The sequence below is a fragment of the Perissodus microlepis genome, chromosome 10 (genome assembly GCF_051167445.1).
Source record: "Perissodus microlepis isolate ML-2025 ecotype Zambia chromosome 10, ASM5116744v1, whole genome shotgun sequence".
Taxonomy (NCBI): domain Eukaryota; kingdom Metazoa; phylum Chordata; class Actinopteri; order Cichliformes; family Cichlidae; genus Perissodus; species Perissodus microlepis.
The window spans coordinates 22,222,034-22,245,199 of record NC_140470.1 but is presented as its reverse complement, the minus strand read 5'-3'; the positions used below and the strand labels follow the sequence as shown (position 1 = coordinate 22,245,199).

The 23,166-nt window shown below is 38.3% G+C and overlaps 1 protein-coding gene across 1 annotated transcript in view; it reads left to right on the top strand.

The window, feature by feature from the left end:
• The window catches only part of stk10 (serine/threonine kinase 10), a 38,177-nt gene that overhangs the window by 7,106 nt on the left and 7,905 nt on the right, over positions 1 to 23,166 (top strand). Inside the window, exons 2-10 of the mRNA XM_084940683.1 lie at positions 4,093 to 4,257; positions 8,631 to 8,679; positions 9,269 to 9,418; positions 12,168 to 12,240; positions 13,032 to 13,226; positions 13,836 to 13,917; positions 18,136 to 18,270; positions 20,688 to 21,041; positions 21,140 to 21,520. Of these exons, the coding sequence (XP_084796809.1) occupies positions 4,093 to 4,257; positions 8,631 to 8,679; positions 9,269 to 9,418; positions 12,168 to 12,240; positions 13,032 to 13,226; positions 13,836 to 13,917; positions 18,136 to 18,270; positions 20,688 to 21,041; positions 21,140 to 21,520 (1,584 nt within the window). The remainder of the gene's footprint in view (positions 1 to 4,092; positions 4,258 to 8,630; positions 8,680 to 9,268; positions 9,419 to 12,167; positions 12,241 to 13,031; positions 13,227 to 13,835; positions 13,918 to 18,135; positions 18,271 to 20,687; positions 21,042 to 21,139; positions 21,521 to 23,166) is intronic.

Below are 23,166 nucleotides of genomic sequence, written 5' to 3'. Positions count from 1 at the left end.
AATGGCAGTATTTAATTGCAACAGCCCAAATTATAAGTCTGCGGTCCAGGTTAATAACTCAGCATTATGTAGTCTGTTAGTTGATGTGTGGTTTAATCAGATATTTTCAGAATGTACAAAATTCAAAGTGAACAAATGCTTAGGCCGTCTGTTTAAATGCCACAAGAGCAAATGGTAAAATGGACAGAGAGCTTTGAACCATGAGGACAGAGAAGAAACAAGTTCTTTAGGTAGAAACCATGGAAACCAGACCAAAACAAAGCCTAAGACAGTTGTTCTCCTCTGGAGTAGAGTCAGAGGAAGTAAAGAGTCATCGGGTTTGAAACAGTGTTGTCTCGTGGGATGGCAACGGCTACAGTATCAAGTTGACTATATTTCTTCTCCTTAAGGGGTTGTGGGTGTGCCGTCGTTATGTAATAAATTAGATGTTAATGTTTTCAATAAAGCGTGATATTTTTCCCTATTCAACTTTAACATCTGGTGCCCGAGTATGCTTTTTAAAAAGTGGAGGAACTTTAGTTATGTCATGAGTGAACATGTTAAGAATGCTGTAGGTGGCCCCTGGGCCAGCTGATATCAGTGTGTGTCATCTGCTCTATAACAGATGAGTTGTGTAGGAGTTGCAAGTTGGAAAACTGTTACAAGTTAGAAAATGTTGTCATATTTGTTGCATAAAGTGCAAAAAAAAGGTACAATCCTTCTTATATGGGACGATGTGGTGGAAAACATTTTCAATTTTTTAGTTGGGTGCAATAAGCACACTACCATTTATACACCAAAACGTGCACATATGACTGCGTACACTTGTGCACTGATGTGGTGCTAGTTTCCAGAAATTCAGCTTGTCCTTTGTGAGATTTGATGTTTGTTCCTTTTAGTGGAATGTATACAGATGGTAAGGTGCATATATAAACACGTTTGTGTTTATATACCATGCTTGAGGATCCTCATTGACGTAATGCATTCCTCACTCCACACAAAAAGGACCACATAACTGCAGGACACTCACTTCTCTCAGTCTGCCCATTGAGTCTACCCCCAACCAGCTGAAGCCCAGAGGCACATTCCTCTGCCTTGCTCCCACTGAGATGTAAAGGGGTGTGTATGTGCGTGCATGCATGCCTGCATGTGTGCATGAGAGACAGGCCTTTCTGAGTAGAGTCTGTCTGATGTATGATTTTTTTTTTCTTTTTTAATTAAACGATTGATATGGATATTTGACTTAAACATTAAATGTTTCGATGTATTGGTCAATATTATAATATAATATTCTTTTTCTTTCAAACACATAAAAACTGCACCGACTCCCCTAACATTTGTCATGTTTAGCTATTTGCTCACTCGGTTATGCTTTGCCCGACTGTTCTTGTCTACCCTGTTGTTGTGTGTTGGGATATTCCAAACACATATTCCATTTGTGTTGCCAACTGATTTGTTTACATTAGTTTGTAAATGGATTAGAAAAATGCTTAAGGAGTGTGTAAGTTTAACCTTTCTCTGAATCATTTTATTTTACACTCTACTAGTAACTGGAACTCCAATAAACCTTCTGGAATTCAAGTTACCTTTTACTTAACAAGGAAGGCAGGTCTGACAAGGAAGAATTGTACTAAATGAGAATTTCTTAAGTGTCTGGAGAGTTTCATTTTGTACAAGGAAGTTTAGAACTTTTAAAAAAAATCTGTTGTACTAAAAGTAAGGTTACCCACTCAGTGTTGACTGTGTTTGTCAGATGTGTGTTTTCCACAGACGTGTAGTTGGAATTGTTAGCTTGTCAAAACATGCATTTCTTTGGAAATCTGACCCCAGATGGTGACTTTGTTGAAGCTGATACAGCGCTATTGCAGAGAGCTGTAATGTTAGCAAAGCAGTTGCAAGAGTTTGGTGTCTGTGTTTACTGTTGAGACTTGTTAACAGACTGATTGTTTGATGGCAAGAGATCACATCCTGTTGAGTCACACTTTAGGTTAATCTGCTGGGGAAAGTTTAACTTCTCCGGAGCTCTGTTAGGTAAACGCGCATAGTCCAAGGAGTACTGCGATGAGGATGTGTCGCTGTGAACCTCATGTGTTTGTTCAGATGTTTTCCCACAGCCTCTGTAAACCATGAAGGATTCAGATACCAGACTTAATATAGTCTGTTTCTGCAGGCCACTGGGTGGATGTAGACCACAACAGGGTCCAGATTTCACCAGGATAGGCAGTTGTTTCTTTTTCTTAGTTTTTTCCTTATTTAGTCATAAAATGAAACACTTGTGCTCATTATATGCACATGCATTGACCATATTAATCAGACAACATTCATGATCGTGATGAAACCATTACTTCCTAGATATTAGATTTTTACAGCAAAGAAATTGAATTGATATTTTTTAGGGCAGGTTTAAATGAGGTGTGGCAGATGACCCCGCCTTTAGCTATTTGTTGTCAACTCCACTTCAAGTCTTCATTTCTCTCCAGTTGAACACTAACAATGACTGGAGTGAATATCTACTTCTGACTGTAGAAACACATTGAAAAAAGCCTGCCTCATACACGAGATGGCGTCATGTGTTTGATGCTGTTTGAGTCACTCTACCGTTTGAATGTTTTGTTGCTTTATTTTCTTCTCTTTACCACTCAGAGCGATGAGGAATTCTTTGTCTATGCGTGTGATGGGTTTGGCTTAAGTGGCATTTTCTTCTTTTCAGTTCCTCTGACTCTTCAGTTGCTCAGGGGAGGGTGTGGAGCTTCCTTTCCAGTTTTGCCTGTAAATGTTAGTCAGCATTTTAATTGCTGTCGTGTGGATCTTGGAGTGTCTTCTTCCGTTTGGCTAGAGCATGGACAATAAAGTCCAGCACAGATTGTGATCAAAGTTATCTCTTTTGAACAAACTAAGACTTGAGACTCTTGGTGCCAGATAAACTATGCAGGGCACGTTACCATGATTCCCCAGTGTATTGATGGGAGTGGAAAGTTATGTACTAATTTATAAATGCAGCTAGTTCATTTAAAAAGATTATTCATGCAGTCTACCAAGAGCAGAGCAAATTAATTTTGCCAAAAATGAGCAGACCTGACAAGGTAGTGAGTAAGATAATATAGTGTATGCTCAGGTTTTACACATGTGTTTCTCTCTGGAAATTGTAATTCAAATAAAAGAGAGGCAACTGGAGAAGGAGAATCAATATGTTTTTGATATAAGAAACTCTACTGTTAGAATTCGCTGTGGACCATCTCATCTTATCTCTGCATAAAACTGACAGCTCAGGTGGAGTCCAGCATTTATCCAAAGGAGGGTTATAAAATATCAACGTGTATAAAAGTGGAGCTATATGATGTGCAGAAAAAGTAGAAACCTTATTTATCATTAGATGTTCCTATGCTGTGTGCCTAATCTCAGGCATTGTTCTGTCTCTAGAAACTCAGAGTGAGAACTCATTGAGGGACTCATTTAAGGACGGAGCTAATGCTTTAGCTCCGAGCTTTGAGCCATCCATCTTTGTCAATTATGAGCTTATTTTGATAATTTCACCGCCTGACATTCCAAATAAATTACCACTCTTACGGGAAACTATCACAGTCACATGAGGCTCAAAATGAGACATGCCCCTAGCACATTTTACTGTAAACTGCACGTTGCAAAATTCACATTTGTATGATTTTAAGTACTGTGGAAAATTTACAGAATCACCTACCAACACATTTTGTATTAATTATGGCTAGCTGGAAAAATACCTCTGACTATGCCATGACACTGCACCTCTTTAGTTAATCACCAACTGTAGATTTTCAAACAAAAAGGGGGCCTTTGAACTGTAAATGTGGCCCTTAATCTTAACATTGGTCATACTGTGTATTTATTTATTTTTCCCTGTTATATGGGCCATGAAAAATTAAATGTTGGCAATAACCTCCTGCACTGTTGATGTTTTCTGTATAACTAAATGATAAAAATTGGTCTCTCTGGAGACCTGAAACACTTAAATTCACAGGGTTGGTTAATTTTGCTTTGAAAGTCTTTGAGCACAAAAACGGGAGTAAAATGAATTAAAAAAGGTCTGCCATTACTCATGCATGTTTCATTTAACATTGATCTGTTTTCCTTTCACAGGCCAGAAACAAGGAGACAGGAGTTCTGGCTGCTGCCAAAGTGATCGAGACCAAATCTGAGGAAGAGTTGGAAGATTACATAGTCGAGATTGACATCTTGGCTAAATGTGACCACCACTACATTGTCAAGCTGCTTGACGCTTTCTATTATGAGAATAAACTCTGGGTAGGTAATGCTGAAATCTGAATGAGCAAATCAGACTCAAGTTAAAAACCACAGACTTGCTGCCCTCTGCCTCTTTGTTTTATTTTTCTTTGGCTGAACATTGTCAAAGAGGTTAACCACAAACACTGACACACTATCTTTACACATTTTAACATGATCTGGATGGAGAAAAACAAAACAAAGCAATTAAATAAATTAGACCTTTTTCAATGATTTTAGGCTGAAATTAGATTGGTGCATAATGCACTAAAGGAACTTCAGTCGTCTTCCTCTCAAAACCACTCATAACCAGGACCCAAAAAAGCCATGACACACAAACCTCAACAGTCAGTGAAGAGGGTCAAAACAAATATTTTCACTGTGCATGTTGAATGGCTCGTGGGATGTTCCGTTTCACTCTGTGACAACTGTTTTTATTGCAACAGTTTTATCTTGAGTATATTTCTCCTCCGTATGCAAGCTCTGTTGTAAAAATAGTGATAAGAAGAGTCTATTGCCTAAATAGGAATGACAGAAGAACCCCTGGCTGACATAATGCATCAGAAATGACCCTGATGATACTACAAGAATGAGGATTAATCTCAGTTATTTTTCCCCTGCTCTTGAATCATTCTTTCTTCTCACACATACACTGGGTCAAGTGTAAACTTTTCAACTCCCTCTGTAATCTCCCACTCTGTCTGGCCAAGACAAATGGTGACCTCACGTCGGGGCATGATTTTAAATATTTGAAGAATTACAAGGCAGTGTTAAAGCTAAAGATAAAGATTATTGCGGTTACTAGAAGTGCAAAATGTAGATGTTTAGTTTGGCATGTTTGTGACTCTTCTGTTAGTTATCAGTTAATTATTAAGCATTAGAATTGTATGCCTTAAATCAAGCATGACAGAACTCGTAAGCTATTAAAATTCAAGTTAACACTTAATGAACTGCTGATCAGTCAAAACTTTACCAGAGGTGTAACGCAACAAAGCCAAACTCATGTTTTAATAAAGAATTAATGTACTAAAAATTGCTAATTCACAATGTAATTATGCTTTATTGCATACATGCATTAAACCAACAATGAATTTAGTAGTTGACCTAAATAAAATGTGGAGGGGGTTGAACATTGCCCATGAGTCAAAGCTGGACCCTGTGCAACTGTTAGGTTAGCTTGATAAGTTAAATGTACAAACCTCTCTGCCTGTTGCTTTCAGACCGCATGTTTCCTGTGTTTTGTGGCTTCAGAGTAACAGGCCTTGTTTGTCATGTGAATTCTGAGCTGTCTCCAGTAACTAATGCGTTTCTGTCTAACACATAATTACACTCAGTGTCTTAAAAGTATTGGAAATGTTTTTAAAATGTATGTGAAGTATCTGTGTTAAAGATTGTCACTGAAGTGACAACTGGTTGTCTGTAATTAGTCTTTACAAGAGCACAATCTGGAAAAGTTTCTACACCTCATTGCTGTAAGCACAACAATTAGCCCAGTAGTTACTGGTGGTCAGGCCCTGGTTACCTCCAATTGGGTGGACTGGGCAGTGTAAGTCAGTGCATTCCAGTGACGACCCACCCGCTCTGCTTTCTACCACAAAGAGAGAAGACAGTGAGAGGCTGTTTGTTCCAATCTGGTCTGGAGGTTAGCAAGGCAGCCTGGCCCACAGCGTGAGAAAAACAGGGCCTTTAACGTGGAGATGGGACTGCTGATGTCAGCACTGAGAAGAACAAACAGGGAGAGGCAAAGAAAGACGCAGGAGAAGAGAGGATTTAAACAGATAGCTAAGAGAATATTTCATATCATTTAGCATGTAAAAGTACATTATCCCTTAGTATTACTCATAGTTAGCTATGCAAATTTTCTTTTTCTTTTTTTCCCCCTAATGAGCGCTCTATCTCTAAACGGTCTAATACTACAAAAATCTGTGTTACTTAAGGCATGTGTAACTTGGCACTGTCAAATGTGTCAGTGGTCAGAAACTCATGAGGTAGGCTTAAAGTGGGTAATGGGTCAAGTCTTTTTTTTGTGTGTGGACCGGGTGCAGCCTAAATGCCACTACACTCTTCAAGTTTTGCCCATTAAGACAGGCTTATGGCTAGGTTGAGGGAATCAAGATCACCCACAGTTTGTAGGCCTGGATTATATTGAATTCATAATATTATATATAATCTTAAATAGGTCATTGAACAGTACCTAGTCCTAGATACAGTGAGAAATTGTAAGTGCATTACTCTACTCAAGCGCTGTACTGTTTGACAAAGAAAGAAGACTTTCTAAGGATTTTTGGGGTTTTTTGTTTTGTTTTGTTTTTTTTACACCACCTTGCCTGCGTTTTTGAAGGTTTAGTTATCCTTGATTGTATAACATTTTTTTGCTGGCAAATAGCCTTTTACTTTCCTTTGCCGTCTGTTAAATTGAGGTAAGAAATCACTGTGAAGGTACAGAGTGGCGAACTGGAGGAACACTGCGGTGTCAGCTAAGCCTGCTCCATTTATTTTAAAGCTTTTAGGGGTTTGTAGACTTTATCAAGTTGCGTCCAGCTGTACTCGGAAGAAAAAGACACTCATAAATTGTCCTAATGTTTTTTTAAGACACTTGAAGATAAAAAATCACCCCTTTAGAGTAAAATGTGAGATATATCTCTAAACAGGGGATGAAATACACTGGCTTATTGTTTAGTTATTTTTTTTAAAGTCTCACTCTGACTCAGATACACAGGGACACTGAGTGTACGTGTGTGTTCAGCCCACAGTGGTTATGAATATCATGCAGCTTGACCAGTTGGAGCGCATTCTTTACCCACAGCATCACACGTCATCCAAGATTCTTTCACGCAGCGAGAACAAATCTTTGCTGCAGACACACTGATGACTACACAAACCAGTTGCCTCTGTCACAGCCGAGTAATGTACAGCTGTTTAGTTTGGCCAGCGCTTTGTGCTACCACTAAAGTGCAGTTCGTTTAACTTGGAGAGTGGTTTTTAAACAGAAGTGAAAAAAATGGGCAGTGGTGAGCAGGAACAGGGATGTGGTTTGTAATAAAAGGTGTGATTAACCACCCTCTGTAGTGTTGAGAATATGCAGAATAAACAAAATATTTTCAGAGTGTATATATACTGATAATATTGATGGGAAGAAACTGCACATCAGTTGGTACACATTTTAAAATAATACATTCTGTTCTTATTTAACTTTAGCAGATCATAATGGTGGAAGGATGCATATCAACAGGAAATGTTAATTTTTGAAGTGTGTGCGAAACTCTTTTTCCTTAATCTTCTTACTTGAAGAATAAAATGCTAAACCTGACCTATGTTAGATTTCTGTTTCTTCTTTGTTGATCAAATAGTGGAATCTTAAAACAGGTTTTTAGCTACTGTAAAACAACTTAAACACGTGGTAAAACTTCGATCTAGTTCAAAGATATAAAAGCTGGAAACATGCGTCATACACAGGCCAGACAGTCTTTCAGCTGTTTATTTTAAAAAACTAAAAATCTGATATGAAACTAACTTTTAAACACACTAAGCAAAATGGAAGATCGCTGATGACACATGGCAGAGCCCAAACTAATGAAGTTTGTCAGCGTGACAGAAGAGCATTGTTCCACCTGGTGTTCAATGCCAAGAATGGCAGTCCTCATATTCTGAATCTCTGCAAAGTATGTGCGCCTTCACGTGACTGCGTGTACACAGAGGTATGCATAGTTTCATACCGTCAGACGTGCAATGGTGTGGTTTCACCTTTTGGTATTTGTCATTCATTGTGCGGGTTTGTCTGGGCTGAAACTCCATGCCTTGTTCAGTGCCTGGCTGATGCTTTGACAGTGTTGTCATAGCAAGAAAGACTGATGATTGTAAAAAAAAAAAAAAAAAAAAAAAAAAAGAGATCACACAGCAGGTATGCTTCGTAGTACCAAGAGTTCAATTTTGGATTCAAAACATAATTATAAATGAAGTATGTGTTGTGAAAGAAGTTCAATCTTACTATTGTTTTCTAATAGGTGTGTTTGAGGACATGGCTAATAAGACTCCATTTAGGAAACGTCTTCAGTTTTTACCTCCTCCATCTGCCTTTGCTTTTACTTTACTGCTGAACTGATGTGTGTTTGGCAGTTTTTCTCTACAGGGAGTGATGACATAATTTAACAGGAAGGACACACTTCTGATATAAATTTAGATTTTCTGCTTTTATGTGCCACTGAAAATCCTTCATCTTAAAGTATATTGATGTCTCTGCTATCACAGACACATTAAAAGCTTCATCAACAGCTAAGTTCAAACTCATGAAACACAGACTTTCACTGACTGTTTTTCAGCTGTCAGTTTTATTACTTATAATTCCTGGGTTAAGTTTAACACCAGTTTCTCTCCCCCCCCCCCCCCCCCCCAAGATCATGATTGAGTTCTGCCCTGGAGGCGCTGTGGATGCCGCCATGCTAGGTAGGCCATTCTGTCTCTGTATTTTCATTTAAAACTCTTTTTCCTTTACAACAACAGTTGGTTTCCAAACCTCAGAGAGTGTTTTTATTTTTTTGTCTTTTTTTTTTTTTTAAGTCAAAATTAGTTCTTATCTTTCATGACCGTATATGTATTTAAAAATCTCAAATTTATCAGGCAGAAAATCCTGAAAAACAGCATCATACTACAGCTTTATTAATTTGACCTTGAAGCCTTGAAACAGTCAGACATAGTGGAGTCCTCCTGTGTGGGAAATCCCCCTGGTGTTTTCACTGGGTAATCCACATCCTCATAACTGCCTGCACCCCATCTGCAGCTAACCAAACACAGACAGAGATGAAACGAAGTCTACAGGGCAGGATTATCTTGGATGTGTGAAGGTTTTTCTAATCTGGGATTACTTATCGGGTAATACTATCTGATCTGCTATGGTGGGTTTAGTGTTTTTTTTTCCTCATGGAGCTCACATGGTAGCTCTGTACTCTTTATTTTGCCATGATTGTATGAATTACAAGGATGCAGTGTTCTGTCTCTGTTGCTCTAACCTCTCCTCCTCTCCTGCCCATATCAGAGTTGGATCGGGGGCTGACAGAGCCACAGATTCAGGTAGTTTGTCGCCAGATGTTGGAGGCGCTAGACTACCTCCATGGATTGAAGATCATCCACAGAGACCTGAAGGCTGGTAACATCCTCCTAATGCTGGATGGTGACATCAAACTGGGTAAGTGTTTAGTTTTAGATGTTGTGATGTTCAGGTTTTTCATTTCTAGCAGAGTGTAATGCATTGATCATTTTTTTTATTTTATTAGAGGCATCAAGATGGACAAAATGATGTTTTGTTTTTGCAACCACATTTGTATGAACAGTCAGAAAACTGCAGTACTGTTTTGAAAACTCAGATTTTATTTGATATTCAGGCAGAAAATATAGTACAGACTAATACAAAGTATTGGTTGCTTTTCTTATTTGACTCGAGAGCAGTTTTTTAACCTCTTAAAAAACATTTGTGACTTGCATCTCTTTCATTTTACTGCCAAAATAATTATTGTGGGACTAATTCCCAGATTAATGTATCATTCACATTGCTCATTGAAGGTTATTTCTGGGGTCTTGGCTAATCTTTAGGTTCATTGTTTCTTTGACATAAATGCATGCCACACATAACATGCACAGTAAGAGGTCCTGCACTCCTCCTTTGCTGCTGTCAGAGAATCGCAAGCACTGTGTGGGAAAACTGTGATCTGAGAACATTGCATATTTTTATTCATTTATTGGCTTTTTGAAGCGTTCCTCACATTCTTCAAATTTTATGGCTGGACGACAAAAGTTGGATCCATACTCTAGTTTGTTTTAGATTGAAGTGTGGTGTTCTAGTGCAGTGCTTTGTCTAAGTGCCAGGTAAGCAAGTGCTGAATTGTCTAAATGATTGCATAACATTTAGGATCCTCAGATATGAAACTTTAGATAACTGTTTGTGGCGTGATGTTTTACCTTCTTTACTCTGATTGGCTCTCTGATCATTTTTACTGAGCTAAGACAAAAAAAAAAAAAAATCATATGACACATTTTTGTCAAAAACTGTGCTCATTAAGCTGGATGCCAAGAATCTTTCCTGCTTACATTCTTCTCCAGCTCCACCACAGTTGCCTATAATCATTGGGAGTTGCCTCTGTAAACCCATTATGTCATGACATGGACTCATTTACAGTCTTCAAACTTATCTAAATACATGTTAATTCAAACAAGACAGCAATTAAACTATCTTTGAGGTCAGCTAAAATGTCTGATTTTCATGCAGCACTCCTGCAGTTCTTTTTTGGATTAAAAAAGTCTTTATTGACTTTCATGAACTTATTTACAGCAGTTGTGACCAGTGCCAAGAATTGTTGATGATGGCAAAAAAAAATTGCTCATAATTCCTGTTGCTGTATCCAGGTAACGATAAAAATAAAAGCAAATGAATATTGGATCAGAGGTATCATGCCTTCCTGCTATCGTCATGAAGGAAACATTATTTTTAGCCTATACGATTAGCCAATCCGGTTATGCCATGTTGTTGTATCCATCGTCTGTCCGTCAATTCACAAGAATCGCTACAACTCCCTACAGTACTGGTCAGAATTTAAAGAGACTTGCTACAGTGATGACCTTCACACAGATTTTTCTCAAACACAACGTCACATTTGTCGTTCTCAGTGGATTTCAATTCAGTTTTTGATGATGATGATGATGATAACCTGTGAACAGTGAGGGCTTGTGAGTCAGTGATTACATCTGTCTCCCATCACAATTTTGTAATTTTATTCTCATCAGGAAATCCTTGAGACGTGTCTTTAAAATAGGCTTAGACCCAGGGATCAACTGATTAGAATTTAACGTTTAAAGGTCAATGTGATCTCATGTAACAATTATTTGGGTCATAATAAATTCTAAAGTCAATGGTCTACTTCATTTTGCTATCAAAATGTTATGCAAAGAAAACATTGTTCAGCACTGTAATGGAAGATGAGCATATTACATATTTTGTCGAATACTGAAGTAGTGATGTTAATCTTGGACCCTAATGTAGTAGACATGCGGGAACAAAGGAAAAACTCAGAAATTGGCTTCAAGAGGCAGCAAGCAGCTTCTGACACTAAAACCCTCGAATTTGATGAGTATAAACTCTGACTAATGGGCATAATTGAAGTGGTAAAAGATAAAAGCATAGAGGTTGCCACTAACATTACTTCTGTTCTTTTGGGACTCCTGCTAAAACCTGCTATTGTGCACTAGTTCTTGGAAGTGTAGAACATAATGAGCGCCCTGTTGTAGGTAATGAACAACTATTTAATCTATTTTGTGTTGTTTTTACCAAAAACATAGTGTTAACTCTTATTCAATGTAAAATAAAAGGACTGCTTAATTTCAATGTCTCTGAGATGTAGAAATCCTTGATGTAGAAAGGATTTGATGTAGAAAAGCTCAGACTGTTTCAAGTGATGCATTTGACAGTGAAGCCAAAGATTTTGAATTGTAGTCTACAAAACCAAAAGTCATTTAAGAACCCATAATAGAACATACCAGTTTGTAATTGAAGATGTGACCCTGCTGCCTTGTGTGCAAAAACTAAGCGCTACTGCCAAGCACTTCTCTAACCCCGGCATGGTACACATGATATTCCTTCTGACAGGCGGGAGGAAAAAACTAAAGTGAAAACAAGACCCCTGTAATCTGGAAATCTGGCAACTTTTTTAAGGAAACAGGACTGCTATAAGTTTACTGTTTCTGGATTTGTAACTCCAAAGATCACACAGTCAGGATGGCTTTACAAGCTAAAAAGTATTTGTCTACCTCATGGGCGTGGTTTTGAGGGGAAAAAAAAGCCGGAAGTTTTTGAATTGGTTTCATTCCCCCCTTCTGTGAAATGCTAGTGAATATCTTTCCTCCATCACATGACTTTTCTTTTCGTTTTTCTTTTTTTCATGCAGCTGACTTTGGTGTGTCTGCAAAAAATACCAAAACGTTACAAAGAAGAGATTCTTTCATTGGAACACCATACTGGTAAGTTTACAGTTTCAGTCAGCAACACTGGGGCGGGGGGTTGGCTTAGTACGCTACATTCAATGCCTTCAATGACTATATAAATTACACTCTACTTTTTCTAAATCCCATATTATCATATAACAATCCTGCTCCCTGATTTGCAACATTATCTGTAAATCTATTACTGTTATGCAAAACAACTATATTAAATGTTTACTTTAATATAATTCATATGTGAAGACATCATCTATGAACCTTAAAATTGGTAGGTCAACCCTTTTTGACTGCTCACAGCACTTAATACCTGAGAGAAAATGATACTGTGCATACAGTCAGTATTCATTACAGTCCTTCATTCTTGTCAAATAGTGCTCCTCCAAATTAGAAATGATTCCCAGTGAACCTTGTTCCATTGAGCCTTCCTCTATACCAATATGACAGTTAAACATTTACTAGAACAGGTTATCATTCATCCCCACCATCCCAGCTCAATTAAATCATAACTGTGCACAGTCCTGATCAGATCAGGGAAAAAAACTTCCAAAAATCTAAAATGCTACTTTTTTGACTACACTTAGTCAAAATTTGTATCTTATTTATATTACATTTATGTATGTGTTATTACTTAATTACATCTTGATGGTTATTTTAGATTCTTTACTTGTTGTTTTTTTTATTATTTTTTTTAACCCATGGGGAGCTGCATGTTTTTAGTCAACAGAGTATTTATGTGCTGAACCATGTGGTGCGTTTGTGGAGGAGTTTGCATGCCACAATCTTTAATGTTTAACCTTATTTATCTGTCTCAGGATGGCTCCAGAGGTGGTCATGTGTGAGACAATGAAGGATGCACCATATGACTACAAGGCCGACATCTGGTCTTTGGGAATCACTCTGATCGAGCTTGCGCAGATTGAACCCCCACACCACGAGCTCAATCCCATGAGGGTGCTATTAAAGATCGCAAAGTCTGAGCCTCCTAGCCTTGAGCAGCCAAAGAAATGGTGAGAATCTGAATTCAGCTGTTGCACATTTGGCCTGCAACTGTCTAGCATAATATGTACAGGCTGCGAAGAGGAATTTGTTAACCAGAAAGTGGGGAGTTTGAAACCTGCCTCCATGATTCATAAGCTACAAGATAGAAAATGGCAAGTGGAGTCAACGGGGACTTTATTTCCCTGTCTAGATTTCAACAAGTCATTTAATTTCAATCACTTCCAAGTACTTTGCACACTTGGTATACTGTAATCTGCTCTAGACAGTCATGCATCAAATTGTCCTTCCCTTTTTCCACCTGCCAACCATCCAGGTGGCAGAGGCTGCACTTAAATGAGTGCCAAACTATAATTTTTTCCTACCCTTTTCTTTAATGAGATTAAATGCGCTGTAGCAGTGAATTTATTACTGTGAAAGTGAAGTTATCAGGTAGAGGGAGATTTAGAAAGGGCCGCTGATTCATTGTTCCTGCTGAGACCTTTTTTTTTTTCGCACAACAAAGCTGCGTACAAAGATGGTCTAAAATGGTTGGAAATGTTACTTAAAATTATTTTTTTGTTTTAACTGTTTCTTCACTTCTTCACTTCACTTCTTCTTTTCTCTTTTATTTACTCAAGGTCACAGGCATTTAATGACTTCCTGCGGAAATGTTTGGATAAAAACCCAGAGACTCGCCCAACTGCAGCTCAAATGTTGGAGGTAGTCTTGATGCTGTGTGTAACTGAATAGTAGTGAATATTATACAGTGCTGCACTTTGACATACAATGGAACATCGTACTCTGTCTTTGTCTTGTACTGACACACACACACACACACACACACACACACACACACACACACACACACACACACACACACACACACACACAGAGATCAGTTTAATCTTCTATTTTAAGACCTGAATACAGTGATCTGTGCCAGGTTGGTGTTCCATGGCGGGCACAGACATGCAGGTGAAAATGAAACGCTTTATAAGAAATTGATAGTGTAAAAGTGAAAGATTATTAGGTAGAAAATGTGCAGTAGCCAAAATGTAATGGTAAAGGATCCTGAATAAAGACACTATCATAAAATATCCTTGAAGGTTTAGATGGGGAAGGACAAAAGAAATAAGAAGCTTTGGCCTCTTCGCTAATGCCCCCACCCCACCCTACCCTCAAAAAAAATATTACCCTACAAAAATGTTTTCAACATTATTCATCTCAGAAACAGAATTCAGATTCTGACCATATTTTGTATTCGTCAGCAAGCTTATTTGAGGCCTTTATAGACTTCACTATACATATGATCCTGGGCAGACATGGTTCTAAGCAGCTGTTTGATTGATTGTTAAAGGCATCATCATATGGTAATTCTAAGTTGTGGCAATGAAATGCAAATATCTAAAGACGAGCTTCAATCAGACTCTAGATTTCAGAGCCAGTAGAACGAGCAAAGCCATGAACAGGGTGTGGATTACAGAACAAGAGCAATGTCTATTAAAATTCAGAGCCACAGTTTCCTGTCTGCATCCCATAGCTGAGGAGCTGCCAGCTATTTACATTCCTGCTCTCAGCCAATGGTGTGCCAGGATTAACTTGAGTTTGCCACCTTTGGCCAATTAGAGCAAGGCAAAGATGAAAACCCTAGTCAGGCCTGCAGGGAATTCTCCATGTGTTCTCTAGTGGGGAGGGAAAGAGACAGGCGCAGCCCAGTTTTTGGTGCTGTGCTGCAAGTTTTAGATGTTTATCATGTCCGCTGCCTCCTAACAGCTGTAGGCACTTGTGGGCGTGGTCAGATTGAGGCTTTGTGATGGATGTTGCATCATGTCACTTTGCCGGGAGTTACCGTCAGTTTATGTTACAGGCTTCAGGGTGAAGTGAGCAGATGTGGAAAAATACAGGTGAATAAAAAAAGTCCGAAAAAATATCCCTGGTGCAGGATAGACTAAATAAGGGATATAAAAATAAAGCTTTGCAAAGTCTTTGTCACTAAGCTTTTCACAGGAAACAAGAATTGGTTATAAACATCTTTTTAACCTCTTCCCTGTTTTTTGCCATAATTACTCTGCGTCTGTCCCACATATGCGGCTGTAAGGAATGTATACAAAAAAACATGACACAGTATCAGTCACTGTGGGTGTGTGGCTGGCCGGGAGACCGTCTGGATGACTAGTATTATATTGAATCCAGCGTCTCCTCCCATAGTTTCTCATGTGCAGGGTTTTTATGGTGTTTTTGGCAGAGCTGCCCTGGAAAGCATATAAACATTTCTGAAGTAGAACAATGTAGCACATTTTGAACTTTGAGTTAATCTTGGTTGTGTAAACTTAATAGAGTATATCTTAAACAAAAGTGTAATCTTCTAATTCTGCAAACAACTTCTTTGAGACAGAAATCTGTCCTAAATTACTACATTTGGGTTAATAAAAGTCAAGTCAGCTGACTACCAAAATTGCACCTTGCCCAGTAAAATTCTTACCACTAACTTAACTTATTAAAGTCCTAACCCTAAAAACGGTCTTAACTGCCAAATCCACCTTCAAAAATGAAAATTTTATAACTAGTTAAAGAATTTCCGTCATTCAAGATCTACAGCTGTCCATAAAGATGGAGGGACAAAAGCATACACTTTATTTTTATTCCTGTGCATGTACACCTGAGCTTTTTGCAGGTTTCTCTTCTAGTCACCTAATGGTCCATATTGTTCACATTTAATCTTTATACAAAGCCATGCGCACCAAATCTCCCCCTCTCTCTCAGTCTAAAGCATATATCCACTGATACACATCTATATCTGTGTAACAAGGCACCAGTGCTAACACTTAGTCTTTTTGCCCTGTGTTTTGCCTCAGTGAGGATGTGTTTACCTGGAGTATGGGAGGTCTGGTATAATTTATTGGATTATACAGCTTAAAGCAGATTTCTCAGAGGTTTACTGCTGTAGGTGCTTGATGCTACTAGTTACTCCTACTTTTTTAGTTACTAGCTACTCATACTCATCCCTCATATAAGTTCAATGGCAATGGGAGAAAAATATCTTTTATAATCTTCAGTAGGCATTCAAATGAAATAAAGAGCTTTACTAAAGCAACAATGATTAGATAATTGACATAATTGAATTTATTTCAAGTCATTTTTATGGCTTTATAAGTTACTTTTGATTTTCTTAACATTTGAGAAACATTTTTAAATCAGAAATTTTGGATTCTTAGTTAAAGCAGTTGATATAAAGATGTTTTGATATTTCTGTGGGTTTCATGAATTTGTAACTGGACATTTCTCATAGTTCTCTAATTTAATTAGAAAGCAACAACCATGAGTTGATTATGAAACTAGTTGCCAGTTCCCAGCCTTAAATACCTTGCTGGATGTGTAACATGTTAAAGAATAAGATGCCTTATTTTCTCTCAGAATTGGAGTACTTCTAATGTAGTGCTTCTCACATTAAAACTCTTTTCTCCAATGTTTCACCTTGCTTAGGCTTAATGTAAATCTAAAACATGTCTGAAATTTTACTTCCAAAAAGTCTCTCTCTGCAATTTTCGAATTGAGATGGTGGAAACAGAAGTTGAGTTTATTTTAGCTCCTTTTACTTTTAAACGTGCATTTATTGCAACACTGCCTCTACCAAGCATGACAAACTAAAGTATTATTGAAGCATTCACTGCCATCACCATATGTTCATGTGACTTGTTTACGCCACAGGTTTACATGGCTTTAAGATAAATCTGTTGGCTGATTACAGAGGAAGTGGCCGTGTGGTTGCTGAAATCGGAGCCATTTCAGTTGAAGTTTGTCTTTAATTAACCAGCGTTGCTGCATCATTCATGTTGATGTTCTTCTTACAAAAATCACTAAATCAAAAAGGGCTGGCTGTGCAGCAATAGTTTGAGATTTAAAAACTCTATCTTATGTTGCTCATGTTGTCAGTTGATGCCATAAAATGGGCTGACATAGAAAGAATCATGACATCCAAATGTAGACACTATGCATTTAAGCATACAACTTATCCATGCATTCATATTTTGCCTCACAAATAGTCAAATGGCACTCGTTTGTGTACATCTCATTAGGCAATAGCTGACTGTTATTTGTCATTGGAGAAGCTTAAAACTCAAGCCTAATGCTGTCCTCAAGGACAAGCAAGCTCCTGAACCTACAACTGTGGAGGCTCACAACACACACTGACTTCTACACACTTCATGGTCCAGCACCCCTTGCAGACTTTTCCCCTTTGTCAGCTGTTCCAGTTAAATTACACAGGAGTGCAAAGCATCTAAATAATAGATGATCAGCTTTTTATCCTTGCAGCACTCAACTTTTAATTTGCCTTTTTTATATTCCTGTTACAGTGTTCTTACTGCCTTACTTGAAGCACGGGGAAACATGCATTTTCTTTTTAGATATAGTAGAGTTGAAGACGGGTTGCTATTTTAGGTGCATTCTGTTAGAATAAACTGTTGCCTCAAGTGGAGAGTTGTATTGTGATGTTCCCATTGTTAATGCTGCGCAGGAACTGGCAGGTGTCAGATAGAGTTTCCCAGCAGTGAAAGTATGTTGTCTTGTCTTCTCCTCCGGTTTGTTACCTCCGTTTAGTGTATCGTTTTTAAGCACCAGAATTTTATTTCACTTCACTCATCACTTGATCCATCATTTTGTATTTTAAAGTTTTACAGATTATTTGAAAAGAAATTGATATCATTGAAAGTTGAGATGTTGCAGAATGCTGCAACATTCATCAGTAGTGTCATCTGCTAATTATTTAAACCTGTGGAAAATACTGTTCTTGTGTTTTGTGCAAATATTGCTTCATGGTTGTAAGCCTTTTAGTCAGCCTCACTCTTAGGCAATAACTAAATGCGTAGTGTTTATATTATTTATCCCTAAAATAAATTTCTGATCAGCCTTAATAACTGTCTCTTCTCCTATCTACAGCACCCTTTTGTGAAATCGGTGACGACCAACCGTCCGCTGAGAGAGCTGGTGGCGGAGGTCAAGGCTGAAGTCATGGAGGAAATCGAAGACAATAGAGAGGAAGGAGAGGAAGACGAGGGCATGGACCTTACTGTGGTACCAAACCTGTTCATTATCATTGTCCTTTTTATTTTGGTGTTTCGAAAACAAGAGTGTGCAGTCAATGCTCTTCCATTCAATTGGTTTAATTTATAGGTTAATTTAATTTAAATTAAAAACATAATAATGGCACAGAAAGTGGATGCATTTTGACGTAGAAGTGGTATTGACTTTACAAGTAAATGCATTTCTGTGACGTTTCTCATTTTCCTGTCAGACCACACAGTGAGATGGAAATTACCCTTAATTTCAGTGTCCAGACTGTGTAATTAAGTTGCAACTTGCACACATAATGACAAAAAGGCGTGCATTTACCTGCATGTGTTCCCCAGCACGTAGGTTCCTTCTTAACCACCGAGCCTCACGTTTGTAGTCCTGACTCGTTGACCTCCTCTTAAAGCATATTTTGCTAAATATAGCCTTTCTGCAGAAGGATTGATGGTTTATTCCACTGAAGTCATTCATGAATTCACAGAGAACTGGAGATTAGACAGTAACATAGGATGAAAGTGCAGTTTGCTGCCTGCCCTGAGCACAAACAAAGGAACAGAAGACGGAACACAGGCATTCACCCACACCCGCACATGGTTAAATATAGGTGCTGCTTTTGGCCTGTAGAAACAGCTATTGCCTCATAATCCCTAAAGGAGTAAATTATTTTAGGTTGCTTATTGTTCAGCCAAGATACTCTAACCCTTAATCAAAAACATGGGGATTTCTACATGGCAATAGCAGGTCTTTATAGGATCCTTGAAATACTCTTACAAATGCTGTAATGAGACAAATGTTTTCATACATTTTTGTTCTTTCTCTATGAAGACAAATGGCCTTTTACATTGTACTTCCTTATTGTACATGTTGTGGCATTCAAGGGTCTTTTTATTTTTATTTTATTTGGGTGACTCTAGTATACTGATGGTGCAAATTAGTAGAAAATGGTGGAAATTTATAAACTGCCAGCTTTTAGGCGTTAAACAGTAAACACTCTCATCTAGACAATTGAACAGTGTAGGTCTTAACTGGACAGGTATTTGGAATAGCTTTCTGTAGGAGGTCTTCTTTATGCACCTTGTTGTACATTAATCATTGAAAGGAAAGTTATTATTTAAAAGCTGGTGTGATGAATCAGTTATCTTTATATAAAGTAACTAAATCAAATCAATGATCTGTGTGACCACCCTTTAAAATGCTGCCAAAGTACACTGGTCCACATTTCATGGTACTTGAACAAGATGGTTTGCTTAAAATCTTACTTTGTGTTATTATTTCTGTGTATGATGCCAGCTCTGTTTTTTAAATAAAATCATTAGTTATTTTATTATCTCTTTTTAGAAAGCACAAAAAAAAGCTCCCTCTCATTTGCAGGCAGCAACATTTTCACACATACAGTAACAAATTGCTGACTTCGAAACAAGCAGTAACCAGACAGTTTCTCTTTTTCTATATATATCCCACAAAGTGAGAAAGTGATGTTTGCTGAGACATTAGTAAAGCTGTGAATCATCAAGACAGGTTTTTGTTTTGTTTTGTTTTTACCTGAGGGAGAAGAGACTGTTCCTGATACAGAGCTGATGATTAGAGATGTGCACATATGTAGAATTCTTGTCTCACATGTCTGAGATATGACTGTGCAGTTATACATAGTTGTGCAATATCTTCTTTTTGCACATCAACATTACGTTATTTCTGGTTAATGTTGCATGATAATTTTCTTTTTTAAAAAATTAATTTATATCATTTAAATGATTGGCTTTTTTGTTTGTTTGTTTTTTGCTTTCTTTGAGCTGCATAATCAGTTAATTCTTTCCTAGTCTGATTTGATAGGGTGCTTCTGAGATGTGATTCCCTTACCTGTATACATGCTAACTGCAGTAATATAATTTATCTAAGATTGTTAGTCTTGGGCTTTGGTTTTGCAGCATATTTGCAGGTGTTTCACATACTTTTGACACTGTAAAGTGCAGCTTTGTCTGCATAATAAAATACATTTAACGCACTGCTGTATGCAAAAATGAAAGAGTGCACACTGATTTTTTTGCATCAAGATTTTCATAATAGCAATGATAATGCCATTAACTCTCAGGTCCTGGCAGTCTGTCCTGACTTACGCAGGTTTTTCACCTCTGTAATTATTACCTCGCCATTGCAGATTAGATAGCTATCTAAGCCATACTTAAAAGTAGCAATGTGCAAGTATAAAACAGGAATGACTGCATTCATACTAAGGCAAAGATTAAAGTTCGTTAGCAAAAAGGTGGACGGCCTGAATGTTGTTTTTTTCCCCCCATTAGTGTTTGGACCAGAAGCAAAGGTTGAAAACATTAACATTTTGGAGACCACCCATGACTTAATGTCTTACGAACATGAAATGTTTTGTCACACCAGTGCCTAACAGCACTTCTCTGTTCCTTTAGTCCTCAGCCAAGGAGCCATGCCAGACTAGTCAGACCAGTTTGGAAGGTGACCAGCCCCCGGACACCCCAAGCCCTACCACACCCTCTTCACCTGCACCAGTACCATTCCCCAGGAAGCTGAACCAGCCAGATACATCAACAGAGGAAGAGCCAGGCTCCACCATGGCAGTCCCTGTACCCCTGCCACGGCAGAATGTCCATAAGAAAGATCCAGATGAGGTGGGAGACAAAATGGGTGAAATCCTTGAGAAATCCGAGTCTGAGAAATCTGAGAGTGAGTCCTCAACCAAGACTACCTTCTCAGACTCTGGTATTGAGGATGGGAAGAGTACACCCACACTTGAGGAGGAAAAGGTATTTTTTGAAAGTTGTTCTGCTCGTGTAGATTTATGAAGTTGGATAATTTATTTATTTATTTATTTTTAGTATTAATACTAAAATCATTGTTCTAGGTTGCCGGAGACACCCCAGAGACAGAACAGCCACCATCTCTCTTTGATATGGAATCTGAGACATCTGAGGACCGTACGATAAACTTCATGGGTTCAACAGAACCAGAAGTCCCCAAGATCCCACCTAATGGAGAATTGCCAACTTCAAGTGGTGTTTCGATTCCTGTACCTTCGCCTGCATCCTCCTCTGCTCCCACCCAGGTAGCAAACGGCAGCCTAATAGAGGATTCCCCTGAGGAGAAACCAATGGGAGCAAACGCTGACCCTGGTTCATCTTATCTCAATGGAGGGATTATTGAGCGGTTGTCCTATTCAGGCAGCATGGCATCTGAGAGCATGGATTTGTCTGTCCACAGAGAGAACACATCCATTAGTGCACGGGTGAGCCAACACAGATCAAAGCTTTCTGTACTTAAAGGAATTCATATGATTCATTTACTCAAACTTTTTAAAATGCCAGAAAGGAATGGTCAGAGAAGATAGATCCCTCATTCTCTAAAGTGTTTTTGCAGAACATATCTTTATGGCAAAACCAGTGCTCAAGTGTTAAAGATGTACAGAGGGCAGCTCTGTAGGAAAACCCCTCCTGGGGGGAAAAAAAGAAGTGTTTCTTTGCGCTCATAGCGGAACTGAAACAGCATTGTGTTGTGTTAGGGTGTGGGAGTTTGAAACAGAATATTGCCTGTCTCCCATTAGCTTTGCATGCACATTGCACTTAGGGAAACCCAAAGTTTTACATTCATGAGGACTTAAGTAACTTTTTTTTATTGACTGTGAGGTTTGCTGGGATTTATTTCTCAAGTTTGGACTGAATTGGTGACAAAGCATATTGGGGCATCTCCAAAATGACTATTTATTTGATTTACCAGCTTGAAAAAGGATATTTTTGCAAACCCACTTAGGACAGGTTATCTCTGCTTAAGAATCACCAAATCCATGTCTGACAGTCCTTGTAAGCGAGACGATTGGGAGGCTAGACGTTGGGAAAGAGAAGCCAAATATGCAACACTTTCAGTTCATCTAGACCAGTGGTGGCCTTTGTGTGGGCACAGTTCAGCATTCACTATTGTGAGTGGAAATTTCTATGCAGCCCATTGTCAGTGAGTTGCTTCTGGAGGCTTATGGACTGACCATGATTAAAATCCTATTAACTGGGCGTGGAGTCATGGCTGTTCGACATGTCAGGGTTTTTTTTTAAATAATAGATTATTTACCAGGTGAGTCTGCTTGTAAGCTTTTTTCTTTTTATTATTTTCTTGTTTTGTTTGTTTTTTTTTTTTTTAATATGATTTCTATGTTTCTGCATGAGAGAATGAGTGCAAACATCAGTGTGCACATGCACTTACAAATCCATGGGGTGTGTGTGAGAGCTACATGTGTTTTTTCTTTTGTTTGTTTGCTCTTTGTGTTTTTGTGTGAATGAAGAGTGACAGGGAGTCAGCACAGTCACAGATGACCTCAAACATAAACGCCACAGCTGAACTGCAGAGTGATGAATATATATCCTTTCATCTTGGTGTCAATGTGCGCTTAATAACACACCAGAACACACAAGCACATAGACTTATTGTCATCGTCAGTGTGTCAGTTAAGCAGAAAATGATTCAACAGTACTCAGCAGTGCGACATTAGCATCCGGTAGCTGCCAGCTATGACAGGAGCCTCACACAGATTCATATGGAGCGTGTTTGCTCAGCTGTGTTGGCTTCATGGGGAAGCTTTGTTATGGCGAACAGCAGTTTGTGCAAACCAAAATAATTCCCTCTGAGTGGGGAACACCTTCCTAGGGTCCTTCTGTCCTAATATATTTACTCTTTTTTTTCTTTTTTTAAAATCTTCAGCCAGATGTTTTGTTTTCTTCGAACAAAATGGAGAAAAGACCAGAAATAAGCCGACAAATACAAAAAGCAAACGAAAAACAAACAAACTGCTCGCCTACATCTAAGACAAGTACTTCAAACAAGACATCCATAACTGCAAGAAAGTCCCTGTTACATTAAAAGATAAAACAAACTTAATTGTTTACA